This window comes from Oncorhynchus mykiss, chromosome 2, assembly GCF_057628025.1.
Source record: "Oncorhynchus mykiss isolate SJ-2025 chromosome 2, ASM5762802v1, whole genome shotgun sequence".
Lineage (NCBI taxonomy): Eukaryota > Metazoa > Chordata > Actinopteri > Salmoniformes > Salmonidae > Oncorhynchus > Oncorhynchus mykiss.
Window position 1 is genome coordinate 9,185,199 of NC_143023.1, and position 26,969 is coordinate 9,212,167.

The window sequence follows — 26,969 nt, forward strand, 5'->3', positions numbered from 1 at the left end:
TGTCACTGAGGGAGAGAGCTTAATGTATAACGTTTACATTATGTCAGGATATGTTATTGTTAGCCATCAGGCATCCTATGGGTGGGATCCTCTGGGATGAGAAGAGACACAGTCTGGTACCAATCACCATGTCAGCCTTGAGTTGGGGAGGAGTGAGCACTTTGGGGTAGCGGTCAGGTCAGATGAAGTGAGGAAGAACAGATATCACCAAGGTTCTGTCTAGCAACAGAGATGCATTGGCTGTTTAGAGGTGTAGGAGCAGACTCAGCATAGGAGAGAGGATTAAATATCAGTGCTTGTGTGAATATGTTTTTTGTCTAATGCAGCTGTCTTGACCCTCTGGGAAGAATAAACTTGGTTCAAGCATTCATAGTGTCCGTCGAGTTTTTACTCTGAGAATTAGAACCTAACAGTTGGCACTGCGAGCAGGGTTCACCGCGATTTGCAGTCGAACTAGAGATTAAGAAACAGTGAAACAGAAACAAGGTAAGCAAAGTTCCTACACCCGTTATCACTAATTCTGACATCTTGGGGAGATGAGAGTCGTAGGCTGAACCAATTATAGGGTACGAACCTAGAAAGCCTGAGCTTATTCAGTAGTCCCATTGTATTACGACCGGTCGTAGCTTTGTGGTATATGGTAAGTCCCGGAAGGTAAACCCAAACCTGTAGAGGGTAACTCCTAGGGGGTAAATCCCGAGTAGGTTGGTTCCTGCTTGTACTATAAGAATAGGGTGAGTCCCGGAAGGTAAGCCCGAGCAGGCAGGTACCTGCAAAGGGTAAGTCCTAGGGGGTAAGACCCGGGTGGGGTTGGTTACCTGCTATACCTGTAACGAGAGGGTGAAAGTCTCAGCCGCAGTGGCCATGCGGCAGTAGAGTGGGTGTGGATGGATAAAGTGACATGCTTGTGTACTAGGATAAAATGTTGCCATTCAGGGTTAGAAGAAAAGCAAAAAGATACTCAAACGCTGTTGGATTTGGGTGTATTAGCAGTAGCAATAAAGAGAGGTTGGTTTTATGCCCTGTTGGGGTGGGGAACCATGACAGATTATGTGGAAATAGGAAGACAAGTGTGAATCATTTTGGTAATGTGTGTTATCAACAACAGTGATATTTGAACAGATTGGAGATGACTATCCATAACAATAAAATCCTTCATACAGTGAGGTTAGGTTACCATGCTTGTCCTGCCCCACAGCTGTAGACACAGCCTTCTCCAGGTCCTCAGACACTAGCTGGAGATCCATTACAGGATGTCTGTCACCTCACTGAGCCCCTATTGCAGGTTAGGGGTCACATCCACTTGAATGTCCTTCATATGACGAACCTCCTACAGAGCAAATGAGGAAAACATGATATATTAGGATTTATGTTAGTAGCAATAGAATATGGGAATTTTATCTCAACGCTACCTACAGCTAACATATTTATTTATGTATGTGATCTATGTAAATAAATAAATATATCACAGCTGTAAAACTGTGAAGGACTATAGGTGGAGGCCTACCCATTTCTTTCTAATGCTGATCTGAGACCATTAGGGTTAATCATTACAGATATAAATGCAATATATGGAGTAGAAAAGATTGCCTGCCCACCAACTTGATAAGAATCAACATATGTTCTACATGGTCTATTTCTATCTGAACGTAACAACTCAATCAAGCTTGTTAATTGATCGTTAAGCCATGTTTGTCATATATAAGCCTCATACAGGCCATGGGAAGACATTACCTGTTGATAACACAGACTATTTTCATCATCATGGGAGGTGTGAGAGAATTGCTGCTCGTTGTAATGACTGTGGGGGTTGTCAAAGGTTGGTTCACTAATGTTTAAGGGATTTGTTTGGTAAATATGCTTAACTTTATAAGTTGGGTATTAATATTTGACTGTCTGTATCTTCCGCGTTGGTCATCTTTTATTCTTCACTGCTATTAATATATGTAGCTATTTTGTGTGAACTCAACTTCTGTCAACACTTTCTCCTCAGTTTCTTGTTACCCTGTTGGAAAGTCCCAGAAGCAAGATCAGGTCTCTGCAGAGGAGACTTGGAGGTAAGTGTTTCTTTCCGCAACCCTTCTAGCTATGTTCTTTGTCACTGTCTATGGTGCTGCTGTGTTTGACACTCATTCAACAGCATAGAGTAACTCAGTCTAAATAATGTTGTCAAACCTTAACCTACATTTTTCAGAGCTGTCATCAAATGACGTCTCCATTGTGCATGCCCTGGCCTTGCTCCGATCCATAGGGTCTGACGCTAAACAAGCCAGAGAAGGTACGGCCTGAAACATATACTTTGAAAACTGTAGGGTTCATGTTGCTCAAAATTCGATTAGCAATTTGGCCTAGACCGTGTAGAACAGATGTGTTGCTGTAGAATACCCAACTGTTCCTTTTGTTTTTTCTCAAGAGTATTTAGAGACCAATGAAGTAGAATCCCAAGCTTCTCCAAACCATGGTAGCTCTCCGGCAAATGATGCCCTGTCCTCTGAGGAGAAGCTGAGGCGCATGTCCTCGGACGACGACGCCACCTCTGAAGCTGCGACCGGCCCGTCTGGCGACGACGCCACCTCTGAAGCTGCGACCGGCCCGTCTGGCGACGACGCCACCTCTGAAGCTGCGACCGGCCCGTCTGGCGACGACGCCACCTCTGAAGCTGCGACCGGCCCGTCTGGCGACGACGCCACCTCTGAAGCTGCGACCGGCCCGTCTGGCGACGACGCCACCTCTGAAGCTGCGACCGGCCCGTCTGGCGACGACGCCACCTCTGAAGCTGCGACCGGCCCGTCTGGCGACGACGCCACCTCTGAAGCTGCGACCGGCCCGTCTGGCGACGACGCCACCTCTGAAGCTGCGACCGGCCCGTCTGGCGACGACGCCACCTCTGAAGCTGCGACCGGCCCGTCTGGCGACGACGCCACCTCTGAAGCTGCGACCGGCCCGTCTGGCGACGACGCCACCTCTGAAGCTGCGACCGGCCCGTCTGGCGACGACGCCACCTCTGAAGCTGCGACCGGCCCGTCTGGCGACGACGCCACCTCTGAAGCTGCGACCGGCCCGTCTGGCGACGACGCCACCTCTGAAGCTGCGACCGGCCCGTCTGGCGACGACGCCACCTCTGAAGCTGCGACCGGCCCGTCTGGCGACGACGCCACCTCTGAAGCTGCGACCGGCCCGTCTGGCGACGACGCCACCTCTGAAGCTGCGACCGGCCCGTCTGGCGACGACGCCACCTCTGAAGCTGCGACCGGCCCGTCTGGCGACGACGCCACCTCTGAAGCTGCGACCGGCCCGTCTGGCGACGACGCCACCTCTGAAGCTGCGACCGGCCCGTCTGGCGACGACGCCACCTCTGAAGCTGCGACCGGCCCGTCTGGCGACGACGCCACCTCTGAAGCTGCGACCGGCCCGTCTGGCGACGACGCCACCTCTGAAGCTGCGACCGGCCCGTCCGGCGACGACGCCATGGATATCTGACGTGGGACATGCAAGAGTTCATGGGTACTCTAGTCCAGTGTGTAACTGCATTTGCTTGTTTTGGCTCAATTAAACATTAACTGTAATACTTGTGTCCTCTGTATTGTTTTGGTGGTTCCTACTTGGAGTTGAGGTGTATGACCTGACTTGAGTAACTGGGGTGATGGCAACATTTATTTTGCATTATATCCATGCGCCAGCAATATTACTCAGACCCCTGTGTTTTAAATTACCAATTGACTTAAGCTACATGTGCTCAGTGTTGGTCCATTTATGCTAGTAGCATCACATGATACCTCAACAGCATTTTGACGCCATTTCCGGTCACAACTTGCAGACTTGTTTACGTGTTGCGGTGTTTTGTTGCCTACTTTGCTACATGACAACTTTACGGTTTTTACTTTTTAATTACCGTTTATATTTTTGGTTTTTCCCTCAATTTTTTCACTCGTGTCAGGGTTGCGTCAATTCGAATCTGGTATCAGGATAAATATGACAATGAGGCTATTTTATTTTTTATTAGCTAAGCAATAAGTGGTAAATGCAATTTTCGCATATATGGGCCCTCTGTCCCACCTCGCAGGGCAAAACGGAACTGACTTGTTCCTGACAAAGATATTTAATATACTCTGACAGAAGTAGTTCCTGCTTCCGAGCCGGCCTGTCAGAGTAGACTGGGCGTGGTTTAGACTCACCCAGCCTATCGTTGATTGTTGGCGCAGAGGCGGGTCCCATTCCCTTAAGCGCTTCAGCGGTCAGTCGTTGTAGCTGTGTAGAATATGCAGTTATCAGGCACCTGGCTCCTGTTATCTAACAAAAGACTGTTCTGAATGTGCCCCCCCAACTCATTGCACAGTTCTGTATTTTTCCATCATGAGAAAGGCCCATGGCCCTGAAACTGAACAATGGCTCAAGTCAGCTATGTTGCATAACACATACATCCACACAAGCCAACAGCAGATAATATTAAATCACATATGGTAACGGGCTATAGTGCATAACACAGAATCCTCATACTGCGGACGCTTTATCTGGACATGGTTCGTCAGGACCTCCAACAGCCAAAGCTAAGTAGTAACATTAACATGATGCCTTCTAATTGCAGTCGCTGTACTCATACAGGAGAACGATCGCCTTACGGTGAGGATAGCTGTGCTACAAGCCCAGCTTCAGACGCAATCGTTAGGCAAGGGTAATTTCAGTGTAGGAAAGGATGAAACAGCGTCTGTGCCACCAGTAAGTACAGATAGTAACGTTAGTATAAATCCCCTCGCACGGTCCCCGCAGCCGGACAACTTTCTCACGGTTTCTGGAGGGAAATGCTGTAGGAATGCTCAACCGGTGTGGCCGAGCCTTCTCTTGTCTCTACTCCTCCCGTTACGGGGTCAGAGACGCCGAAGCTTCCCACCATTAGCTCTGACAAATTGAAAACTCGAGTCATTGGCGACTCCATTACCCGCAGTATTAGACTTAAAACGAATCATCCAGCGATCATACACTGTTTACCAGGGGGCAGGGCAACCGACGTTAAGGCTAATCTGAAGATGGTGCTGGCTAAAGCTAAAACTGGCGAGTATAGAGATATTGTTACCCACGTCGGCACCAACGATGTTAGGATGAAACAGTCAGAGATCACCACCAACATAGCTTCAGCGTGTAAATCAGCTAGAAAGATGTGTCGGCATCGAGTAATTGTCTCTGGCCCCCTCCCAGTTAGGGGGAGTGATGAGCTCTACAGCAGAGTCTCACAACTCAATAGCTGGTTGAAAACTGGTTTCTGCCCCTCCCAAAAGATAGAATTTGTAGATAATTGGCCCTCTTTCTGGGACTCACCCACAAACAGGACCAAGCCTGACCTGCGGAGGAGTGACGGACTCCATCCTAGCTGGAGGGGTGCTCTCATCTTATCTACCAACATAGACAGGGCTCTAACTCCTCTAGCTCCACAATGAAATAGGGTGCAGGCAAGGCTGTTAGCCAGTCTGCCACTAGCACAGTTAGTGTAGTCAGCTCAGCTATCTCCATTGAGACCGTGTCTGTGCCTCGACCTAGGTTGGGCAAAATTAAACATGGCGGTGTTCGCCTTAGCAATCTCACTAAGATAAAGACCTCCTCCATTCCTGTCATTATTGAAAGAGATCATGATACCTCACATCTCAAAATAGGGCTACTTAATGTCAGATCCCTTACTTCAAAGGCAATTATAGTCAATGAACTGATCATAATCTTGATGTGATTGGCCTGACTGAAACATGGCTTTAGCCTGATGAATTTACTGTGTTAAATGAGGCCTCACCTCCTGGCTACACTAGTGACCATATCCCCCGTGCATCCTGCGGAGCTGTTGCTAACATTTACGATAGCAAATGTACATTTACAACAACAAAAAATACGTTTTCGTCTTTTGAGCTTCTAGTCATGAAATCTATGTAGCCTACTCAATCACTAAGTAATTAAGTAATTATGAGTGTATGACTTGAGTGTATGCATTATATATATGGGCTTCATAGAAAGTGTAACAACTGTTCTCTGTTCATCTTGTTTTAAAATTGTTAAAATAAAATGTACATTTAAAACAAGAAACAAAGGAAACACATTTTATGATTTTTAATAGGTTCAAAAAGTTGGTTGAAAATACACTTGCACTTACAAGAGCTTACATGGTTCTCGAATGAATCAGGTCTCTGCATATAAATACTTAGGGATATGGTTGGATGATGAACTGTCTTTTAAAATGCATATTGACGAACTTTATAAACGGCTAAAAATCAAGCTAGGCTTCCTCTTTAGAGACAGGACATGTTTGTCCTGTACAAATAGAAGACAAATTGTGCAAGCTACTTTTATGTCTGTTATAGATTGTGGGGATATTATCTACATGCATGCTACGGCATCAACACTTAAATCGCTGGATGCTATTTATCATTGAGTACTTAGGTTTATTACGGACGCTAGCTACAGAACTCACCACTGTGTTTTGTATCAAAATGTGGGTTGGACTTCGCTGTCCATGAGACGAGAATATGTTCTCGTGTTTGTCTATGAAGCACTTCTGAATAAACTACCATCTTATTTATCATCACTCATCAATATTAGAATTAGAATTCCTAAAACCAGGTCTCAAGCATGGATTACACTTGAGGTCCATGCGATTTCCACAGAGTTGGGTATGGCTGCCTTTTCCTGTTACGCTCCTTGCCAATGGAAAAGCCTGCAGACTAAACTTAAATTTGAGACTCTTGTCCCCCTGTTGCCCATTTTAAATAATTATTGGAGGATTTTTATTTCTGTATTGCTTGTAACTTTCGGGTAATGCAAGTTATTGTGCTGTTAGGGGAATAACCTGTGTGCAAACGTAATAATCTGCTGCTGTATTTTTGTGTTATCTGTGATGGTCTTGTTTGTCTTGTGTAGTTTCTTAATCATTGTAGCTAAACTGAATGTGTAACATGTCTACGCAGGGCCCAGCTGTAAAATAAACCTTGGTCTGTCTGTGTTCCTTGTTGAAATCAAGGTATAATAATAATAATATGATCCATTCATGGCTTTAGTTGTGTCTTGATCATGTGAATAGTCGACAGAGTTTTCTCCTATATGTCTGTCTTTATGTGACGACATCTTTTCTGTATTAAAATGTGATTTCCACAATCAATAATCATAAACAGTGCTTCACTATAACTACGTTTGACCATGTGGTTTGAAGTACCATTATCTTGCACAAACAGTAAGACGACTATAGACAGAAATCAATGCAGTAATGTTTTATTAAATAAAGGCTCTGATTAAAATAGTAATAAAATCTGGCATTTGGCTAATTCTTCTTCCCAAAAGCTTCTCTGAATGGTTTGGAGACGGCTCTGGAGATAGCTCGTAACACCCTGACTATGAGAGGGCGTTTACGGGACTGGGACTCCTGGGGAGCAGGGGCCAGTGTGGTTGTCAGGTCCTCTTTGGGTGGGGAAGTGGATGGAACCTCACACTCAGCATCTGTGAAAATAATATTTCATAATCAGAAAATGAATGTGTGTATCTGTCTGTCCGCCTGTATCTGTAGTCACCGTTTTAACAAGCTGGCCATAGGGTGATACATCAATATGACATTATCGATGCTTATCACTTACCCTGTGAAATACGAGTCTCTCTGAGACGTTTGGTAGGCAGAGAATCCTGTTCAGGGTGGCTCGTTGGTTCCCCCTTTGTCTTGAACAGCTGAAGACAAAACACATCAGGACAACTGAGCATGTGTAAAATATATGGCATGGATCCCAAAAGGCACCCTATTGGCTACTTAAGGCACTACTTTTGACCCATCGAGGGCCCATCGAGCTCTGGTCAAAAGTAGTGCACTATATAGGGAATAGGGTGCAATTTGGAACACATCCATTGACTCTCTCTCCCATGTGTATTAGGATTGTATTACAGCGGCCTCACTCAACCTCCTAAAGACAATGACAACAGCATTGTTCTAATGCAGAGACAATAGGGGTTTAGTGAATCTGTAGGGTACATTTCAGCCCTGCCTTACAGAGGTAATCTAAAGACACTGAGCCCTCTACCTTAATCCTGATCTTTGGAATCTTGACAATTTTGGGTAGGAAATGCCACTTCCTGTTCTTCTTAGTCTCTTCCCCCCTGGCAGAGGGAAGGCGGGCCATGCCGTCAGCCTTTACATCAGCCGGGCTAAGGCCCCTGGCAGGGAATTCCTCAGTAGCATTAAGGTCAGCCACAATACCATGAGTGATGTCACTTGCGGCATTGCTGGTGTCTGAGTAAGAAGAGCAAGCTGGTGTGACCGACCTGGGTACAATAACTGGGAGAAGAGGACGCAACAATAGAAATCAGTCACTGTGTCCCAAAAGGCCTTCTCTTCCCTTTATAGTGCACAACTTTTGTACTGGGCCCATAGGGTCTGGCTCTGGTCAAAAGTAGTGCACTAAATATGGAAGAAGGTGCCATTTTGGACGCAAACAGCAAAGTTCACATCATAAAATGCAATGTAGTGAGCATCATGTTACAATGAAGTCCTATGCAGATGAAGAGGTACTTTCACTTACCATCCTCCATTGCAGACTTGGACAGATCAGTCAGGCTGTCCATCACCATGTCTGTCATCAACTTGATGACCTGATCCAAAACCCTGTCAGCGGTGGGTGGCATAGGCCTAACCACACACTGCCCCAGGAGTCTGCTAACAGAAGTCTGGGCAAAGCTGTAAACGAGCTCTGACGCATCGTCCTTTGACAGCTTCCTCAGTGCTGGCTTTGGCAGCGCTGGTTGAGAGAGGCTTCTGTGGCCAGTTGTGGATTGAAGCTGGCGGCTTATGGTTATCTCCTGAATGAGACCATGGACCTTTGCGATCAGGTTGCCAGACGCATCTTGAAGGGCTTCAATTGACAGGAGTCTATCCAGATGTTCTTCTGCTGAAGCCATCTCTGGGTCGTCTGTCTTCAATGTGTCCATTATAGTTTTCACTATGAGACTGGTGTCAGATATGTTTATTTCTTGTTGATTCACAAGCGCTGACTGTGAACCTGTCTTGTCCATTGCGTTAGAGGTATGGCATTCTGTCCTTGTGATCTCATTGGCAGCACTCATGTCAGGCAACAGGTCAAGGCTCTCCAGTAGAGAGTCTAACATGTTAGTGGTTATCAGACGCTCCTCCCTTGCATTCTGCCCAACAGATGAACTCTCAGAGTTGGCCAATCTGCACTTGATCACATTTAGGATCAAGCTGAGCGTCTCCTTTGCAGTTTTGCTAAAGCCTTCTTGGCTGACTGCCACTGTTCCGTCTTGTAGAGCCACAAGAGGTTCACAACTTGCACTCAATCCACTACCATGGAGAGGAGAGGTTCTCTTCAAACTGGTGTCGCTCACAACTGACATACTCCTGGTAGGCAGAGTGACATCCTCACTGCATGTGTCAATTACATGGTGGTCTGTGGAGGAGCCACTCGAAGACACAAGGGCTTTAGACCTTTTAGTCAAACTGACTTTTGAAAATGGCTTCTCACTTCTCACAGACGGAGGGCGGCTCCTGTCCTTAACAAGAGCAGTGTCAGGGGACTTTGAGCATCTGAGTGTCTCCACAGGGGTGGAGTCCAGCACATCTTTGGCTGTGGTGACTGACACGGGTGGAAAAGACAAAAAGACGTTCAGTCTATCCTTTACTCTGTGGTACATGGTATGAGCAGCATCCAATAAGGTGTCAAAGACAACTCTGGGATTGAGCTGGGACTGCAGCTTTTTCTCTCCTAGTGGGAAGGAGTCTGTGTCCTCCACTGTGTACCGGGATAGACTTTCAAGGTCTTGCATGATCATATTCACTATATCTTCAGTTGTAGAAACCACATGGTGTGAGAAGGTGCTGCTAGTCATGCTCTGCGGCAAAGAACAGTTGGCTTCGCTAGCAGCTCTGAGAATGGCCTCACGCACAATCAGTTTGGCCGTAGCTTGGAACTCAGCACTGTGAAAGCTCTGGATGGAAATGTTAGAGGATCTGCTGGCTGCACTACGAGATCGCGTGAGCCTGGCAATCTTGGCTGACGTCCCGTCACTCGAAATGGTGAGGCTCTCTAATTTCGAAATTATAGAGTCCAACTTCTGGTTGAAGTCGAAGGATGCATTTGACATGCTCTCGCATTTGACTTCCTTTGAAGTCTCCACCCTCAGCACCGAGATCACCTGTTTGATGACCCCTTTAGTGCAGGTGTCGAGGGTGAGCTGGTGGGCTGAGGACATTGAAGAGGTATTACTGTCTGTCTTCTGTACAGGAGATACCTCCACAGTGGTCTCAGTTACAAGTAGTCCAGTGTCATATAACTCAATTTGCACAGGAGTATTTTTTCCCTCAGTGAGAAGGTGAGAGGTGAAAAGCTTCCTCAGTTTGTCCAGGGTTTTGGTATAAATCTTCTGGGAACCTGAACTCACTTCCATCCAGAACATTTTGCGACCTGATTTCGTACGCATGGAGGTCTTATTGACCTCAGATACCTCATGCAGGTCGGAAATAATTCCACCAAATAGATCAGAGGATGCATCCTCAATATTCTCAGCGGAAACGCAGACAGACAGAACTTCTGACAGTTTCCCAGTGTCGGTTTTATCCAGCACGCTAGTATATGTCACAGCTGCATCCTGAATGACCTGAGTGATGCATTGCTCAGCTTTGACGATATACCCCTCCACTGGTTGACCATGGAGGATGTCAACTTTATCAACAGGGAGCACATTCTGAATACTCACATTCTCCTCTGATGGGCGTGGGCTGTTGAAGATAATGCTCTCAGTGACCATGTTAGAGGAGGCGAGAGATGAGTCGAGAAGCAGAGACCTGTATATTGTCGAGGTGGAGATCTCTGGGTGCTTAATCATAGCAGCCTCCTCCAAAATGGCCGACGGGCCCTGGAGGATGTCAGAAATATCCATGTCCTCAATGCTCTCTACCAGAGACGATAGTAGGTCTCTGGCTGACAGGTCGGTTGGTCTCTGGTTCTCGAGCTCCATTTTGATTGCTTGACAGACCGTTGCTGCAGCAACAGCAGAGCTACAACACAACTGCTTCAAGGTGGAGTCAGAAATATATGACAGATCTGTCATGGACATGGTGGAGAGTTGACTCTCAGAGACAAAGGGTCTGAGTTTGACAGACACCTGTCTGACCAAGTCCCCAGCAAGAGCTCTCATATCTATTGCTCCACTAGCTGAGTTGTAGGAGCAGGCACTGTGTGGCCTTGACGGGCTCCTGCTATCCAAAAATCCTGTTATCCCAAAAACCTCAAGTACAAGATCCACAACATCGGATGACACTTCTGACATTCTGTTGTGGGACAGAAATTGACTTGGATGAACGGTGCCTGCATTCAGAGTCCAGTCGCAAACAGAGTTGTCGGACTGACTCTGGACTACTGGAACTAGACAGGTTTCACTTGGACCTTGGCCAAAGAGTTCTGCCATTTTGAGCAGAACTGATCTTAAGACCTTTGACTTGGAAATGTTCAGCAGTGGGTTGTTGATGGACAGTCTGGTGGACGGTCTGCTAGCCGATCTCTGAACAACTAGGCTTTGTATTTCTGCCGAAACGGCAGTGAGAAAATAGGTCAAGGGGCTGGTCGCTCGTCCCTTGTTTCCTCCGTTGGCTTTAGCCTTAAAGATGCTATCTATGATGATGACTATAACCTGTCCAGCCAGAGGACCCAATATGGCCTCAAGCTCCCTCTCTAACTCAAGGGGAGACTTGTAGCCGTGCGCAATATGCTCTATGGCATGGGAATACATCTTAGCAGACACCATGCTTAGCATTTCTTGGGCAAACTGCTGACTTGCTGAGATACTACCAGACAGCGGACCTAGAGTTCCCTGACTGAAACTTCGCATTAGCTCAGCCAATCTGGAGTTGAGAAGGTTCATTACCAACTCTACAATACCCATCATAAACCTGGTGTCCGTTGGTATTTTGACAGGTCTGTATTTCTCCCGTCTACTCCAACTGGACGACAGTACGATGCCACTCTGCGACTGGCCTCTCTGGACCATGTTGAAGACAGAATCCTCAGAGATTCCAAACACAGAACTCAGTGGTGCCGAGTGGGGTCTGTGTCTCATCTCTCTATCACCACCCTCAGGTGAGGAGACATATCTCTCTTCGTCATCACTCAGCAAAGAGGTCATGGACCTGCAGAATGCACAACAGAAATGAATAGTACATGATAACAAAATACAACATATGATCCAAGAATTTGGAAGTACCTAAGGAGTATTTCTCTCTAGGTGGATCTGGAATGGATATTTGTACTTATAACAAGGGACATGGGAATAATGTTTTTAGAAAGACCTACAAGAAGAGGAGGGGAAAGGGGTAAGTACCTGTGAGAGGAGGGGAAAGGGATAAGTACCTGTGAGAGGAGGGGATAGGGGTAAGTACCTGTGAGAGGAGGGGATAGGGGTAGGTACCTATGAGAGGAGGGGATAGGGGTAGGTACCTGTGAGAGGAGGGGATAGGGATAAGTACCTGTGAGAGGAGGGGAAAGGGGTAAGTACCTGTGAGAGGAGGGGATAGGGGTAAGTACCTATGAGAGGAGGGGATAGGGGTAAGTACCTGTGAGAGGAGGGGAAAGGGGTAAGTACCTGTGAGAGCAGGGGAAAGGGATAAGTACCTGTGAGAGGAGGGGAAAGGGGTAAGTACCTATGAGAGGAGGGGATAGGGGTAGGTACCTGTGAGAGGAGGGGATAGGGGTAAGTACCTGTGAGAGGAGGGGATAGGGGTAGGTACCTATGAGAGGAGGGGATAGGGGTAAGTACCTGTGAGAGGAGGGGATAGGGGTAAGTACCTGTGAGAGGAGGGGATAGGGGTAGGTACCTGTGAGAGGAGGGGAAAGGGGTAAGTACCTGTGAGAGGAGGGGATAGGGGTAAGTACCTGTGAGAGGAGGGGATAGGGGTAGGTACCTATGAGAGGAGGGGATAGGGGTAGGTACCTATGAGAGGAGGGGATAGGGGTAGGTACCTATGAGAGGAGGGGATAGGGGTAGGTACCTATGAGAGGAGGGGATAGGGGTAGGTACCTGTGAGAGGAGGGGAAAGGGGTAAGTACCTGTGAGAGGAGGGGATAGGGGTAAGTACCTGTGAGAGGAGGGGATAGGGGTAGGTACATATGAGAGCAGGGGATAGGGATAAGTACCTGTGAGAGCAGGGGAAAGGGATAAGTACCTGTGAGAGGAGGGGATAGGGGTAAGTACCTGTGAGAGGAGGGGATAGGGGTAAGTACCTGTGAGAGGAGGGGATAGGGGTAGGTACATATGAGAGCAGGGGATAGGGATAAGTACCTGTGAGAGCAGGGGAAAGGGATAAGTACCTGTGAGAGGAGGGGATAGGGGTAAGTACCTGTGAGAGGAGGGGATAGGGGTAAGTACCTGTGAGAGGAGGGGATAGGGGTAGGTACATATGAGAGCAGGGGATAGGGATAAGTACCTGTGAGAGGAGGGGAAAGGGGTAAGTACCTGTGAGAGGAGGGGATAGGGGTAGGTACCTATGAGAGGAGGGGAAAGGGGTAAGTACCTGTGAGAGGAGGGGATAGGGGTGAGTACCTGTGAGAGGAGGGGATAGGGGTAGGTACCTATGAGAGCAGGGGATAGGGAAAAGTACCTGTGAGAGGAGGGGAAAGGGATAAGTACCTGTGAGAGGAGGGGATAGGGGTAGGTACCTATGAGAGGAGGGGATAGGGGTGAGTACCTGTGAGAGGAGGGGATAGGGGTAGGTACCTATGAGAGGAGGGGAAAGGGGTAAGTACCTATGAGAGGAGGGGATAGGGGTAGGTACCTATGAGAGGAGGGGAAAGGGGTAAGTACCTGTGAGAGGAGGGGAAAGGGGTAAGTACCTGTGAGAGGAGGGGATAGGGGTAGGTACCTGTGAGAGGAGGGGATAGGGGTAGGTACCTATGAGAGGAGGGGAAAGGGGTAAGTACCTGTGAGAGGAGGGGATAGGGGTGAGTACCTGTGAGAGGAGGGGATAGGGGTAGGTACCTATGAGAGCAGGGGATAGGGAAAAGTACCTGTGAGAGGAGGGGAAAGGGATAAGTACCTGTGAGAGGAGGGGATAGGGGTAGGTACCTATGAGAGGAGGGGATAGGGGTGAGTACCTGTGAGAGGAGGGGATAGGGGTAGGTACCTATGAGAGGAGGGGAAAGGGGTAAGTACCTATGAGAGGAGGGGATAGGGATAAGTACCTGTGAGAGGAGGGGATAGGGGTAGGTACCTATGAGAGGAGGGGATAGGGGTGAGTACCTGTGAGAGGAGGGGATAGGGATAAGTACCTGTGAGAGGAGGGGATAGGGGTAGGTACCTATGAGAGGAGGGGATAGGGGTGAGTACCTGTGAGAGGAGGGGATAGGGGTAGGTACCTATGAGAGGAGGGGATAGGGATAAGTACCTGTGAGAGGAGGGGATAGGGGTAGGTACCTGTGAGAGGAGGGGATAGGGGTAGGTACCTGTGAGAGGAGGGGATAGGGGTAGGTACCTGTGAGAGGAGGGGATAGGGGTAGGTACCTATGAGAGCAGGGGATAGGGATAAGTACCTGTGAGAGGAGGGGATAGGGGTAAGTACCTGTGAGAGGAGGGGATAGGGGTAAGTACCTATGAGAGGAGGGGATAGGGGTAGGTACCTGTGAGAGGAGGGGATAGGGGTAAGTACCTGTGAGAGGAGGGGATAGGGGTAAGTACCTATGAGAGGAGGGGATAGGGGTAGGTACCTGTGAGAGGAGGGGATAGGGGTAAGTACCTGTGAGAGGAGGGGATAGGGGTAAGTACCTATGAGAGGAGGGGAAAGGCGTGGGAGTTTGTGTGCTGCAAGTAGTTCTTGAACTGATGCGTCTACTGGGTCCACCACGAAAGCTGAATCTGACGCTGCGGCCAAGAGAGGTCACTTCTCTAGCCTCATTACTTCCTGATCCAGAAGAGCTTGACGAATCAGAGAGCCTGATCTGCATGGTGAGGTCAAGGGCGGGAACGACCACAGTGGATGTAGACTCCATCACCCAATTTGTAATATCCATGCACCTAGCACTAAACTCATCTCTGCTCATCTGAAATGTTAAAAGACCATACAGAGTTAGTTTGTTAACGGAGCTGCACTGCTGCACCATGTGTTTACTCAAGCTAGTCAATTAAAGCAGTGGTTCAGGATGTTCCACAATGCTGGAAAGGGGGGCCTGAGGGAAAAGTTTGGGAACCTCTGAATTAAAGGTCCTGCACGATTTCCACCAATAGGAGTTTGGAATGTTTGGTCCATCTTACCAACATGAACTACTTTAGAAGTGACTATAACTCACCCCGGCACGCATATTCTCACTCAGCAGATTCCAATGGCTGAAAAGTAAATTAAAAAAGGTACACAATTAAACTACATGACATTACCTCTATTCTCTTAGATTACGGTATGGATGGACCTCTACGGAACTAGGCCACATCCAAACATCCCTGATTGGTCAGTTGAGTCCCTTGTATTTGCCCGAGACACCTCACCTCCTTCTCAAAACCCATAGGACGAGATGGTCAAAAGGGAGGGCTTTCTCATCCAATGGGTTTTGAGAAGGAGGCGAGAAGAGAGGACTCGAGGAGAATGCAATTGAGATTGTCCCTATGGGTACGTCCCAAATGGCCCCTATTCCTTAAATACGGAACTATTGTTGACCAAGGCTCTAATAGGGAACATATCTAGGGGATGCACAGGGAACCAAAGAGCAACTAACCCATCCTTCATGTCCTGCACAAAGGTGTGTAGGTCTGGGTAGCTTCTCTTTCCCCTGCTGAGGGTGAGGCTGGTCTGGGAGGCTGCAGCCTTGCGGGTCATGGTAGTGAAGGTCACCACTTTAGCCTGATGGGGACGACAGAAAGCAGACTTAGGCTGGAATTCAATCAAATTCGCCATGCAGTGTTAACGTAATGTCTGTTTACAAACTACTGTCTGCGTGCACAAACAGACATGTACACACACACACACACACACTGTTATCTGGAAGCATTTACCTTTGCCACTCGTTCAGTCTCCTGGCATTGAGATGGCCCGGCTGTTTCTACATCATCACTCTCCTGCATCACACTCTCTCCTTCGACCTCCAGTGTCAGAGTTGATGTGGATGTCTTCAGATCAACCTGATTCAACTCACTCTCTCCTTCGACCTCCAGTGTCAGAGTTGATGTGGATGTCTTCAGATCAACCTGATTCAACTCACTCTCTCCTTCGACCTCCAGTGTTAGAGTTGATGTGGATGTCTTCAGATCAACCTGATTCAACTCACTCTCTCCTTTGGCCTCCTAGATTAGAATACCTTTACTAGCTCAAGCTTGGACAATTAATTTGTCATTTTAATCTTCAATGCGTCATTAAAACACAAAACATCATACCTCCTGTGACTGAGATGGGATGACAATGGCCTCGTCCAACTCACTCTCTCCTTCAACCTCCTGTGACTGAGATGTGCCATCTGTCTTCAGATCAGCTTCCTGCATCTCAATCTCTCCTTCAGCCTCTAGTGACAGAGTTGGGATATCTGTCTCTAGAACAGCCTCTTCCAACTTGGTCTGTCTCTCAACCTCTCTGTGATCTTTATCAGATCTAGATACAGAAAAAGGAATCTCTCTAAGGTCACTATAAAATCACCAGAACATCATGTCAGGTGTACAGTTCAGTTTACCAGTCAAATTGCCGTGATCAGAGGCTCTATCCTTTCTAGTGATTATATTTCTATGGTCACATCATAATGCATCATATCTATGCTTGTGTCCGAAATAGCACCCTATTTCCAATATAATGCACTTCTTTTGGCCGGAGCCCTATAGAGTGCCACAGGAATGAGTCATAATCCCCATAAAACATAGTAGTCAAACAGGGAAATGGTTCCAATCGTTTTTACACCATACACTTTTCCCATAGTGGATTTTAGAAACACTTAAAATAAGGGCTGTGTTTCAGGTAGGCTTACCCTGGTGTGACATTTTGATAACTGTAAATCTCTCTAGGACAAGGTGACTTTTATCAATATATTTGCCTGTATTTACCCCCCAAAAATGAAATGCTAATTATCTGCTAATGTGGCTATCATAAAGAACTACAAATGCCACGATGATCATGCTGATCGAGGCAAAGGTAAGAATCTCTTGATTAACTATCTAATGTTAGCTAAATTTAGTAATTAATAAATTGGCTTCATTTCTTTAAATGGCCAATTCTGTGAACTGTTTAGTGAAAGTTTTAAATTGACACAAAACCTGTTAGCAAAGGTGTCAGCTAGAAATGACGTTTAGGAGCTTGCAGGGATTTGTAGTTTTGCATGTCTTCTTTGATGCTAATTACAAATTTCGAATCAGAGTAAATAGAGCCAAATGTATTGCTAAAAGTCACCTTGTCCGTGACAGATGTACATGGTTCTAAAAATGGCACACCAGGGTAAGCCTACATGAAACACAGCCCTTATTTTATGTGTTTCTGAAATCGCCTATGGGAAAAATGAATGGTGGAAAAACGATTGGAACCATTTCCTTCCCTGTTTGACTGCAAGGTTTTATGGGTATTATGACACCTAAAAAGACGGGTTGGTTGTTTAGCAACAAAACTGGCATGTAACTGGGTAAAATTGACAAAGTAAATAGACAGGGTTCGCTTAGAACGTTGACAACATGTAAACTATATTTAGTCTCTAAATGTTACCGGCAAACAAATACATTTGCATAATGAGCACTTGCTAGCTGAGGTTTAGAGTCATAACAAGATACACGCATTCCGGCCATTGATGAGCGAGCGCATGTTTTTCATGACCAGCCAACCAGTGTATGGATCTTAGTTAAAAGTAGTGCACTAGCCTACATAGGGAATAGGGTGCCATTTAGGACGTAAATGTGAAGGTGGTGTCATAGCCTTTGACCCTAGACCCCCATTTGACCCACAACAGATTCTACTGTACCTTTAGCCAACTCTCATGACTCCCCGGCCATAGAATTTGTAGTTTGATATTACAGAATGAATAGCACATAATTTCATTTATTTAACAATATTTAATCCACAGTAATTAATATAAATGGGTATTTCAAAATAATTATAAACTGGGTGGATTGAGACCTGAATGCTGATTGGCTGAAAGCCGTGGTATATCAGACTGTATACCATGGGTATGACAAAACATGTATTTTTTACTGCTCTAATTATGTTGGTAACCAGTTTATAATAGCAATAAGGCACCTCGGGGATTCGTGATATATGGCCAATATACGTCGCCAGACCCACTGACTCCAGGTCATCTACAAGTCCATGCTAGGTAAAGCTCCGCCTTATCTCAGTTCACTGGTCACGATGGCAACACCCACCCGTAGCACGCGCTCCAGCAGGTGTATCTCACTGATCATCCCTAAAGCCAACACCTCTTTTTGCCGCCTTTCGTTCCAGTTCTCTGCTGCCTGTGACTGGAACAAATTGCAAACATCGCTGAAGTTGGAGACTTTTATCTCCCTCACCAACTTCAAACATCTGCTATCTGAGCAGCTAACCCATCGCTGCAGCTGTACATAGTCTATCGGTAAATAGCCCACCCAATTTTACCTACCTCATCCCCATACTGTTTATATTTATTTACTTTTCTGCTCTTTTGCACACCAATATCTGTACATGACCATCTGATCATTTATTTATCACTTCAGTGTTAATCTGCAAAATTGTAATTATTCGCCTACCTCCTCATGCCTTTTGCACACAATGTATATAGACTTTTTTTCCTACTGTGTTATTGACTTGTTAATTGTTTACTCCATGTGTAACTCTGTGTTGTCTGTTCACACTGCTATGCTTTATCTTGGCCAGGTCGCAGTTGCAAATGAGAACTTGTTCTCAACTAGCCTACCTGGTTAAATGAAGGTGAAATAAATAAAATAAATATACCATGGCTAAGGGCTGTGTCCTAGCACTTCGGGTTGTAAGAACAGCCCTTAGCCGTGGTATATTGACCATATACCACAACCGCTTGGGCCTTATTGCTTAAATAACATGCCTACCTTGAACTCTTTCTTCTCACGTCCTTGCAAAATCAGCACATTTCCTTGCCAAAATGAACGCTCCTCCAGGACTAGCGAGAATCAGACTGAACTGCTCCCGCGGTTTCTCATCAGTTTCAACGTTTATCAGTGATGACGTAACAATGCTGTACAGATTTGACGCACTTCCAATCTCGTGCTGATGCAACGCCCTGAGCGGTTGAAAGCTCACGCATGGAAATCCTGCGAGTTGTACACAAATGTAGGCTACTATTGCCCTTAAAAATGTCATGTTGTGGACGCAATGCAAAATAAAATAAAATACATAACCCACACCGATAACCCAGAGTTCATCATTAAATAACATTTATTACTCATAAAATATACAGCAAACTTCAGATACTGAAAGAATTCATGGGAGTTTCGAATTCAGTCACCATTTCATATGTACATGCTAGTTTCATCCGTTTAAAAGAATGATAATGACACGAAAAACCTGTGAACCTGTGACTCTCTTGTTGCTGATTTGGTGAACATAGCAAATGTATTGCACATATTTCCAGTTAAAATGATTTTCAAAAAGAGACAAAAACGGGGATATGAACATTCAATCACATACAAGGATTGAGAGGTTTCATTTTTTGAAGAAGTTAAAGCAAGCAACACCTGTTAAAAAACATTGATTATAAGACCAAAGACAAATAATATCGATATTTATTTTCCAACAGAAGAAAATCTAAATGCTGCTGTCCTACCATTGGTTTACAATGTTTCTCCTCTCCAAGGGAGACATGTTTTCCACCTCACATGCCTCTGGATAGTATCAGTGCTTTTCACAAACGTTGTAGTACTTAGTGTGCATCATTGTTGTCGCTCATACAGGTGCCCCTACTCTCCTAACCTCCCCTCAGTAACTAACGAAGGCACAACATGACAAATATCACAAGAAAGAAAACATGAATTAATTATTAACTTTCTAAAATACTTTCTAGAGGCCAAAGGACAGGTAGGTTTAATAATGTAATAGGTCCCTTCAAATAGTCGTGTTGCTCACATACCAGCATCCTAAATGGCACTGCTTTTGACCAGAACCCTATGGACCCTGTTCAACAGTAGTGTACTATTCAGTATAGGGTTCCATTTGGGATGCATTAAATCTTTACAATTACTCATCAGAGCAAATGGTACCATTTTTTTATTCCCACAGAGCTTAAGACATGAATGATTTTATTAAAATATTTGTTCATATAAAATGTATGATTTCCCCTCCTCCCACATGGATTACAGACAAGAGGCTAGTGGCGTTCTGACTGTCTTAGTGTGCGGATAAACATGACAATCACTCTCATGAAACTTAAATGAAACTGATCTTGGATCAGCTTACCCTCCCTAGATCCTCAATCATTAGTGGAGAACATTACAAAAAAGGACCTTAGATCAGTGTCTAGTGGGCATTTTCACACGATACCATGTAACATCCCTAGAGTGGACATTGTCATCCTAGCAACATGACCAAACAAATGGCCATCTTGGTCAGGAAAACGTTTTAATTACAGAAGCTCTATGTGATATCCTTATGTCTACCTGCAGTGTGGATGGGGGTCCTCTTCAGAGTGAAGTCTTTAACCAGGATGGAGGCTTCCTGGTTGATGAGGACGTCAACACACTCCACATGGCTTTTTAAGGCAGCCAGGTCCAGAGGGGTGCGCCCCTGGCTGTCCCTCACGTCTAGATCCAGCAGAGACTGAACCAGGACCTCCATAGCATGGTGGTGACTGTGGTACGCCTGAATAGATATTCACTCTTAATATAATCAATGTCCTAGAGTAGACCCGTGGTACGCCTGAACAGAAATACAGTGCTAGACCTCTAAAGTAGACCAGAGTCTTTCAATCGGGAGCCCATTTTTGCTCCCGCCCAGCATCAACATCGGAGGTTCCTGCCAAGCGTGGGATTGAGAAACAAACACTCTACTTCTCTTCTGAGGTTGATTAACTCAAATGGCAAAATAAGGAAATCATCCTCATCATCACTGTGTAGAATATGCATGTATTTTACACTAATCGGGAATAGATCGGAATATGGTGTGTGAGTCTGTCTGGACAGTCAACTTCCTGTGGAAAATCTACACCATGCTTGCATCCCAGATAGCACCCTATTCCCTATGTAGTGAACTACTTTTGATCAGGGCCTATAAGGATCTGGTCAAACGTAGTGTACTAAATAGGGAATAGGGTGCCATTTGTCATATGGAGACCACTACAGGAGCAGGTAGGCTTTACTCACAGCGAGGTGTAGAGGGCTGATGGGAGCTCTGACATCAGAGTCGTTCAGGATGTCTGTCCCTGAGGTTTCAATTAGTTGAGGAAAGACAAGAACGGCCAGTTCAGACTTGGAAAAAGAACATCAAGAGTGACGACGCGTCCACGACAAACATGCAGCCACACCTTAAAACCTACTGTTGGGTTCTGATAATATGAAATATACTAATTCATGTCACTGAGGGAGAGAGCTTAATGTATAACGTTTACATTATGTCAGGATATGTTATTGTTAGCCATCAGGCATCCTATGGGTGGGATCCTCTGGGATGAGAAGAGACACAGTCTGGTACCAATCACCATGTCAGCCTTGAGTTGGGGAGGAGTGAGCACTTTGGGGTAGCGGTCAGGTCAGATGAATTGAGGAAGAACAGATATCACCAAGGTTCTGTCTAGCAACAGAGATGCATTGGCTGTTTAGAGGTGTAGGAGCAGACTCAGCATAGGAGAGAGGATTAAATATCAGTGCTTGTGTGAATATGTTTTTTGTCTAATGCAGCTGTCTTGACCCTCTGGGAAGAATAAACTTGGTTCAAGCATTCATAGTGTCCGTCGAGTTTTTACTCTGAGAATTAGAACCTAACAGTTGGCACTGCGAGCAGGGTTCACCGCGATTTGCAGTCGAACTAGAGATTAAGAAACAGTGAAACAGAAACAAGGTAAGCAAAGTTCCTACACCCGTTATCACTAATTCTGACATCTTGGGGAGATGAGAGTCGTAGGCTGAACCAATTATAGGGTACGAACCTAGAAAGCCTGAGCTTATTCAGTAGTCCCATTGTATTACGACCGGTCGTAGCTTTGTGGTATATGGTAAGTCCCGGAAGGTAAACCCAAACCTGTAGAGGGTAACTCCTAGGGGGTAAATCCCGAGTAGGTTGGTTCCTGCTTGTACTATAAGAATAGGGTGAGTCCCGGAAGGTAAGCCCGAGCAGGCAGGTACCTGCAAAGGGTAAGTCCTAGGGGGTAAGACCCGGGTGGGGTTGGTTACCTGCAGTCTCAGTTACCTGCAGTCTCAGCCGCAGTGGCCATGCGGCAGTAGAGTGGGTGTGGATGGATAAAGTGACATGCTTGTGTACTAGGATAAAATGTTGCCATTCAGGGTTAGAAGAAAAGCAAAAAGATACTCAAACGCTGTTGGATTTGGGTGTATTAGCAGTAGCAATAAAGAGAGGTTGGTTTTATGCCCTGTTGGGGTGGGGAACCATGACAGATTATGTGGAAATAGGAAGACAAGTGTGAATCATTTTGGTAATGTGTGTTATCAACAACAGTGATATTTGAACATATTGGAGATGACTATCCATAACAATAAAATCCTTCATACCATGCTTGTCCTGCCCCACAGCTGTAGACACAGCCTTCTCCAGGTCCTCAGACACTAGCTGGAGATCCATTACAGGATGTCTGTCACCTCACTGAGCCCCTATTGCAGGTTAGGGGTCACATCCACTTGAATGTCCTTCATATGACGAACCTCCTACAGAGCAAATGAGGAAAACATGATATATTAGGATTTATGTTAGTAGCAATAGAATATGGGAATTTTATCTCAACGCTACCTACAGCTAACATATTTATGTATGTGATCTATGTAAATAAATAAATATATCACAGCTGTAAAACTGTGAAGGACTATAGGTGGAGGCCTACCCATTTCTTTCTAATGCTGATCTGAGACCATTAGGGTTAATCATTACAGATATAAATGCAATATATGGAGTAGAAAAGATTGCCTGCCCACCAACTTGATAAGAATCAACATATGTTCTACATGGTCTATTTCTATCTGAACGTAACAACTCAATCAAGCTTGTTAATTGATCGTTAAGACATGTTTGTCATATATAAGCCTCATACAGGCCATGGGAAGACATTACCTGTTGATAATACAGACTATTTTCATCATCATGGGAGGTGTGAGAGAATTGCTGCTCGTTGTAATGACAGTGGGGGTTGTCAAAGGTTGGTTCACTAATGTTTAAGGGATTTGTTTGGTAAATATGCTTAACTTTATAAGTTGGGTATTAATATTTGACTGTCTGTATCTTCCGCGTTGGTCATCTTTTATTCTTCACTTCTATTAATATATGTAGCTATTTTGTGTGAACTCAACTTCTGTCAACACTTTCTCCTCAGTTTCTTGTTACCCTGTTGGAAAGTCCCAGAAGCAAGATCAAGTCTCTCTGCAGAGGAGACTTGGAGGTAAGTGTTTCTTTCCACAACCCTTCTAGCTATGTTCTTTGTCACTGTCTATGGTGCTGCTGTGTTTGACACTCATTCAACAGCATAGAGTAACTCAGTCTAAATAATGTTGTCAAACCTTAACCTACATTTTTCAGAGCTGTCATCAAATGACGTCTCCATTGTGCATGCCCTGGCCTTGCTCCGATCCATAGGGTCTGACGCTAAACAAGCCAGAGAAGGTACGGCCTGAAACATATACTTTGAAAACTGTTGGGTTCATGTTGCTCAAAATTCGATTAGCAATTTGGCCTAGACCGTGTAGAACAGATGTGTTGCTGTAGAATACCCAACTGTTCCTTTTGTTTTTTCTCAAGAGTATTTAGAGACCAATGAAGTAGAATCCCAAGCTTCTCCAAACCATGGTAGCTCTCCGGCAAATGATGCCCTGTCCTCTGAGGAGAAGCTGAGGCGCGTGTCCTCGGACGACGCCGCCACCTCTGAAGCTGCGACCGGCCCGTCTGGCGACAACGCCACCTCTGAAGCTGCGACCGGCCCGTCTGGCGACGCCGCCACCTCTGAAGCTGCGACCGGCCCGTCTGGCGACGACGCCACCTCTGAAGCTGCGACCGGCCCGTCTGGCGACGACGCCACCTCTGAAGCTGCGACCGGCCCGTCTGGCGACGACGCCACCTCTGAAGCTGCGACCGGCCCGTCTGGCGACGACGCCACCTCTGAAGCTGCGACCGGCCCGTCTGGCGACGACGCCACCTCTGAAGCTGCGACCGGCCCGTCTGGCGACGACGCCACCTCTGAAGCTGCGACCGGCCCGTCTGGCGACGACGCCACCTCTGAAGCTGCGACCGGCCCGTCTGGCGACGACGCCACCTCTGAAGCTGCGACCGGCCCGTCTGGCGACGACGCCACCTCTGAAGCTGCGACCGGCCCGTCTGGCGACGACGCCACCTCTGAAGCTGCGACCGGCCCGTCTGGCGACGACGCCACCTCTGAAGCTGCGACCGGCCCGTCTGGCGACGACGCCACCTCTGAAGCTGCGACCGGCCCGTCTGGCGACGACGCCACCTCTGAAGCTGCGACCGGCCCGTCTGGCGACGACGCCACCTCTGAAGCTGCGACCGGCCCGTCTGGCGACGACGCCACCTCTGAAGCTGCGACCGGCCCGTCTGGCGACGACGCCACCTCTGAAGCTGCGACCGGCCCGTCTGGCGACGACGCCACCTCTGAAGCTGCGACCGGCCCGTCTGGCGACGACGCCACCTCTGAAGCTGCGACCGGCCCGTCTGGCGACGACGCCACCTCTGAAGCTGCGACCGGCCCGTCCGGCGACGACGCCACCTCTGAAGCTGCGACCGGCCCGTCCGGCGACGACGCCATGGATATCTGACGTGGGACATGCAAGAGTTCATGGGTACTCTAGTCCAGTGTGTAACTGCATTTGCTTGTTTTGGCTCAATTAAACATTAACTGTAATACTTGTGTCCTCTGTATTGTTTTGGTGGTTCCTACTTGGAGTTGAGGTGTATGACCTGACTTGAGTAACTGGGGTGATGGCAACATTTATTTTGCATTATATCCATGCGCCAGCAATATTACTCAGACCCCTGTGTTTTAAATTACCAATTGACTTAAGCTACATGTGCTCAGTGTTGGTCAATTTATGCTAGTAGCATCACATGATACCTCAACAGCATTTTGACGCCATTTCCGGTCACAACTTGCAGACTTGTTTACGTGTTGCGGTGTTTTGTTGCCTACTTTGCTACCTGACAACTTTACGGTTTTTACTTTTTAATTACCGTTTATATTTTTGGTTTTTCCCTCAATTTTTTCACTCGTGTCAGGGTTGCGTCAATTCGAATCTGGTATCAGGATAAATATCACAATGAGGCTTTTATTAGCTAAGCAATAAGTGGTAAATGCAATTTTCGTATATATGGGCTCTGTCCCACCTCGCAGGGCAAAACAGAACTGACTTGTTCCTGACAAAGATATTTAATATACTCACAGTAGTTCCTGCTTCCGAGCCGGCCTGTCAGAGTAGACTGGGCGTGGTTTAGACTCACCCAGCCTATCGTTAATTGTTGGCGCAGAGGCTGGTCCCAGCCCCTTAAGCGCTTCAGCGGTCAGTCGTTGTAGCTGTGTAGAATATGCAGTTATCAGGCACCTGGCTCCTGTTATCTAACAAAAGACTGTTCTGAATGTGCCCCCCCCCAACTCATTGCACAGTTCTGTATTTTTCCATCATGAGAAAGGCCCATGGCCCTGAAACTGAACAATGGTTCAAGTCAGCTATGTTGCATAACACATACATACATCCACACAAGCCAACAGCAGATAATATTAAATCACATATGGTAACGGGCTATAGTGCATAACACAGAATCCTCATACTCCGGACGCTTTATCTGGACATGGTTCGTCAGGACCTCCAACAGCCGAAGCTAAGTAGTAACATTAACATGATGCCTTCTAATTGCAGTCGCTGTACTCATACAGGAGAACGATCGCCTTACGGTGAGGATAGCTGTGCTACAAGCCCAGCTTCAGACGCAATCGTTAGGCAAGGGTAATTTCAGTGTAGGAAAGGATGAAACAGCGTCTGTGCCACCAGTAAGTACAGATAGTAACGTTAGTATAAATCCCCTCGCACGGTCCCCGCAGCCGGACAACTTTCTCACGGTTTCTGGAGAGAAATGCTGTAGGAATGCTCAACCGGTGTCGCTCATTCAGCCGACAAACTTCAACCGGTTTTCCCCATTAAGCAGCGAGTCGGAGTCAAAGGCCGAGCCTTCTCTTGTCTCTACTCCTCCCGTTACGGGGTCAGAGACGCCGAAGCTTCCCACCATTAGCTCTGACAAATTGAAAACTCTAGTCATTGGCGACTCCATTACCCGCAGTATTAGACTTAAAACGAATAATCAGCCGACATGTCTCTGGACCTACTCACTGTCACAGTCATACTCTGGACCTAGTTTTGTCCCATGGAATAAATGTTGTGGATCTTAATGTTTTCCCTCATAATCCTGGACTATCGGACCACCATTTTATTACGTTTGCAATTGCAACAAATAATCTGCTCAGACCCCAACCAAGGAACATCAAAAGTCGTGCTATAAATTCACAGACAACACAAAGATTCCTTGATGTCCTTCCAGACTCCCTCTGTCTACCCAAGGACGCCAGAGGACAAAAATCAGTTAACCACCTAACTGAGGAACTCAATTTAACCTTGCGCAATACCCTAGATGCAGTTGCACCCCTAAAAACTAAAAACATTTCTCATAAGAAACTAGCTCCCTGGTATACAGAAAATACCCGAGCTCTGAAGCAAGCTTCCAGAAAATTGGAACGGAAATGGCGCCACACCAAACTGGAAGTCTTCCGACTAGCTTGGAAAGACAGTACCGTGCAGTATCGAAGAGCCCTTGCTGCTGCTCGATCATCCTATTTTTC

The 26,969-nt window shown here is 46.5% G+C and overlaps 1 protein-coding gene and 1 pseudogene across 2 annotated transcripts; one reads left to right on the forward strand and one right to left on the reverse strand.

The window, feature by feature from the left end:
- Positions 1-1,600: 1,600 nt before the first annotated feature.
- LOC149984821 (uncharacterized) lies at positions 1,601-24,981 on the forward strand (annotated as a pseudogene). The gene is made up of 5 exons (XR_016483869.1): positions 1,601-1,819; positions 1,994-2,057; positions 2,195-2,278; positions 2,414-3,253; positions 24,080-24,981. The product of XR_016483869.1 is annotated as an uncharacterized LOC149984821 (transcript).
- Positions 8,384-20,752, reverse strand: LOC110519742 (uncharacterized). The gene is made up of 8 exons (XM_090185828.1): positions 20,575-20,752; positions 19,032-19,233; positions 16,375-16,585; positions 15,997-16,215; positions 15,720-15,844; positions 15,300-15,336; positions 14,779-15,053; positions 8,384-12,151 (listed from the first exon to the last, which is right to left on the reverse strand). The coding sequence occupies exons 1-8, from the start codon at positions 20,750-20,752 to the stop codon at positions 8,527-8,529; spliced, it is 4,872 nt and encodes a 1,623-aa protein (XP_090041954.1). The 3' UTR covers positions 8,384-8,526.
- Positions 24,982-26,969: the final 1,988 nt, after the last annotated feature.

Excerpts from the sequence above, each read along its gene's own strand:
- LOC110519742 (XM_090185828.1), bottom strand. The coding sequence starts at position 20,752 with ATGGAGGTCCTGGTTCAGTCTCTGCTGGATCTAGACGTGAGGGACAGC. Across the intron at positions 16,586-19,031 it reads TGTGCTGATTTTGCAAGGAC|ATCTGATAAAGATCACAGAG; the intron begins GTGAGAAGAAAG and ends TTCTGTATCTAG. Across the intron at positions 12,152-14,778 it reads CCTTTCCCCTCCTCTCATAG|GTCCATGACCTCTTTGCTGA; the intron begins GTACTTACCCCT and ends TGCATTCTGCAG.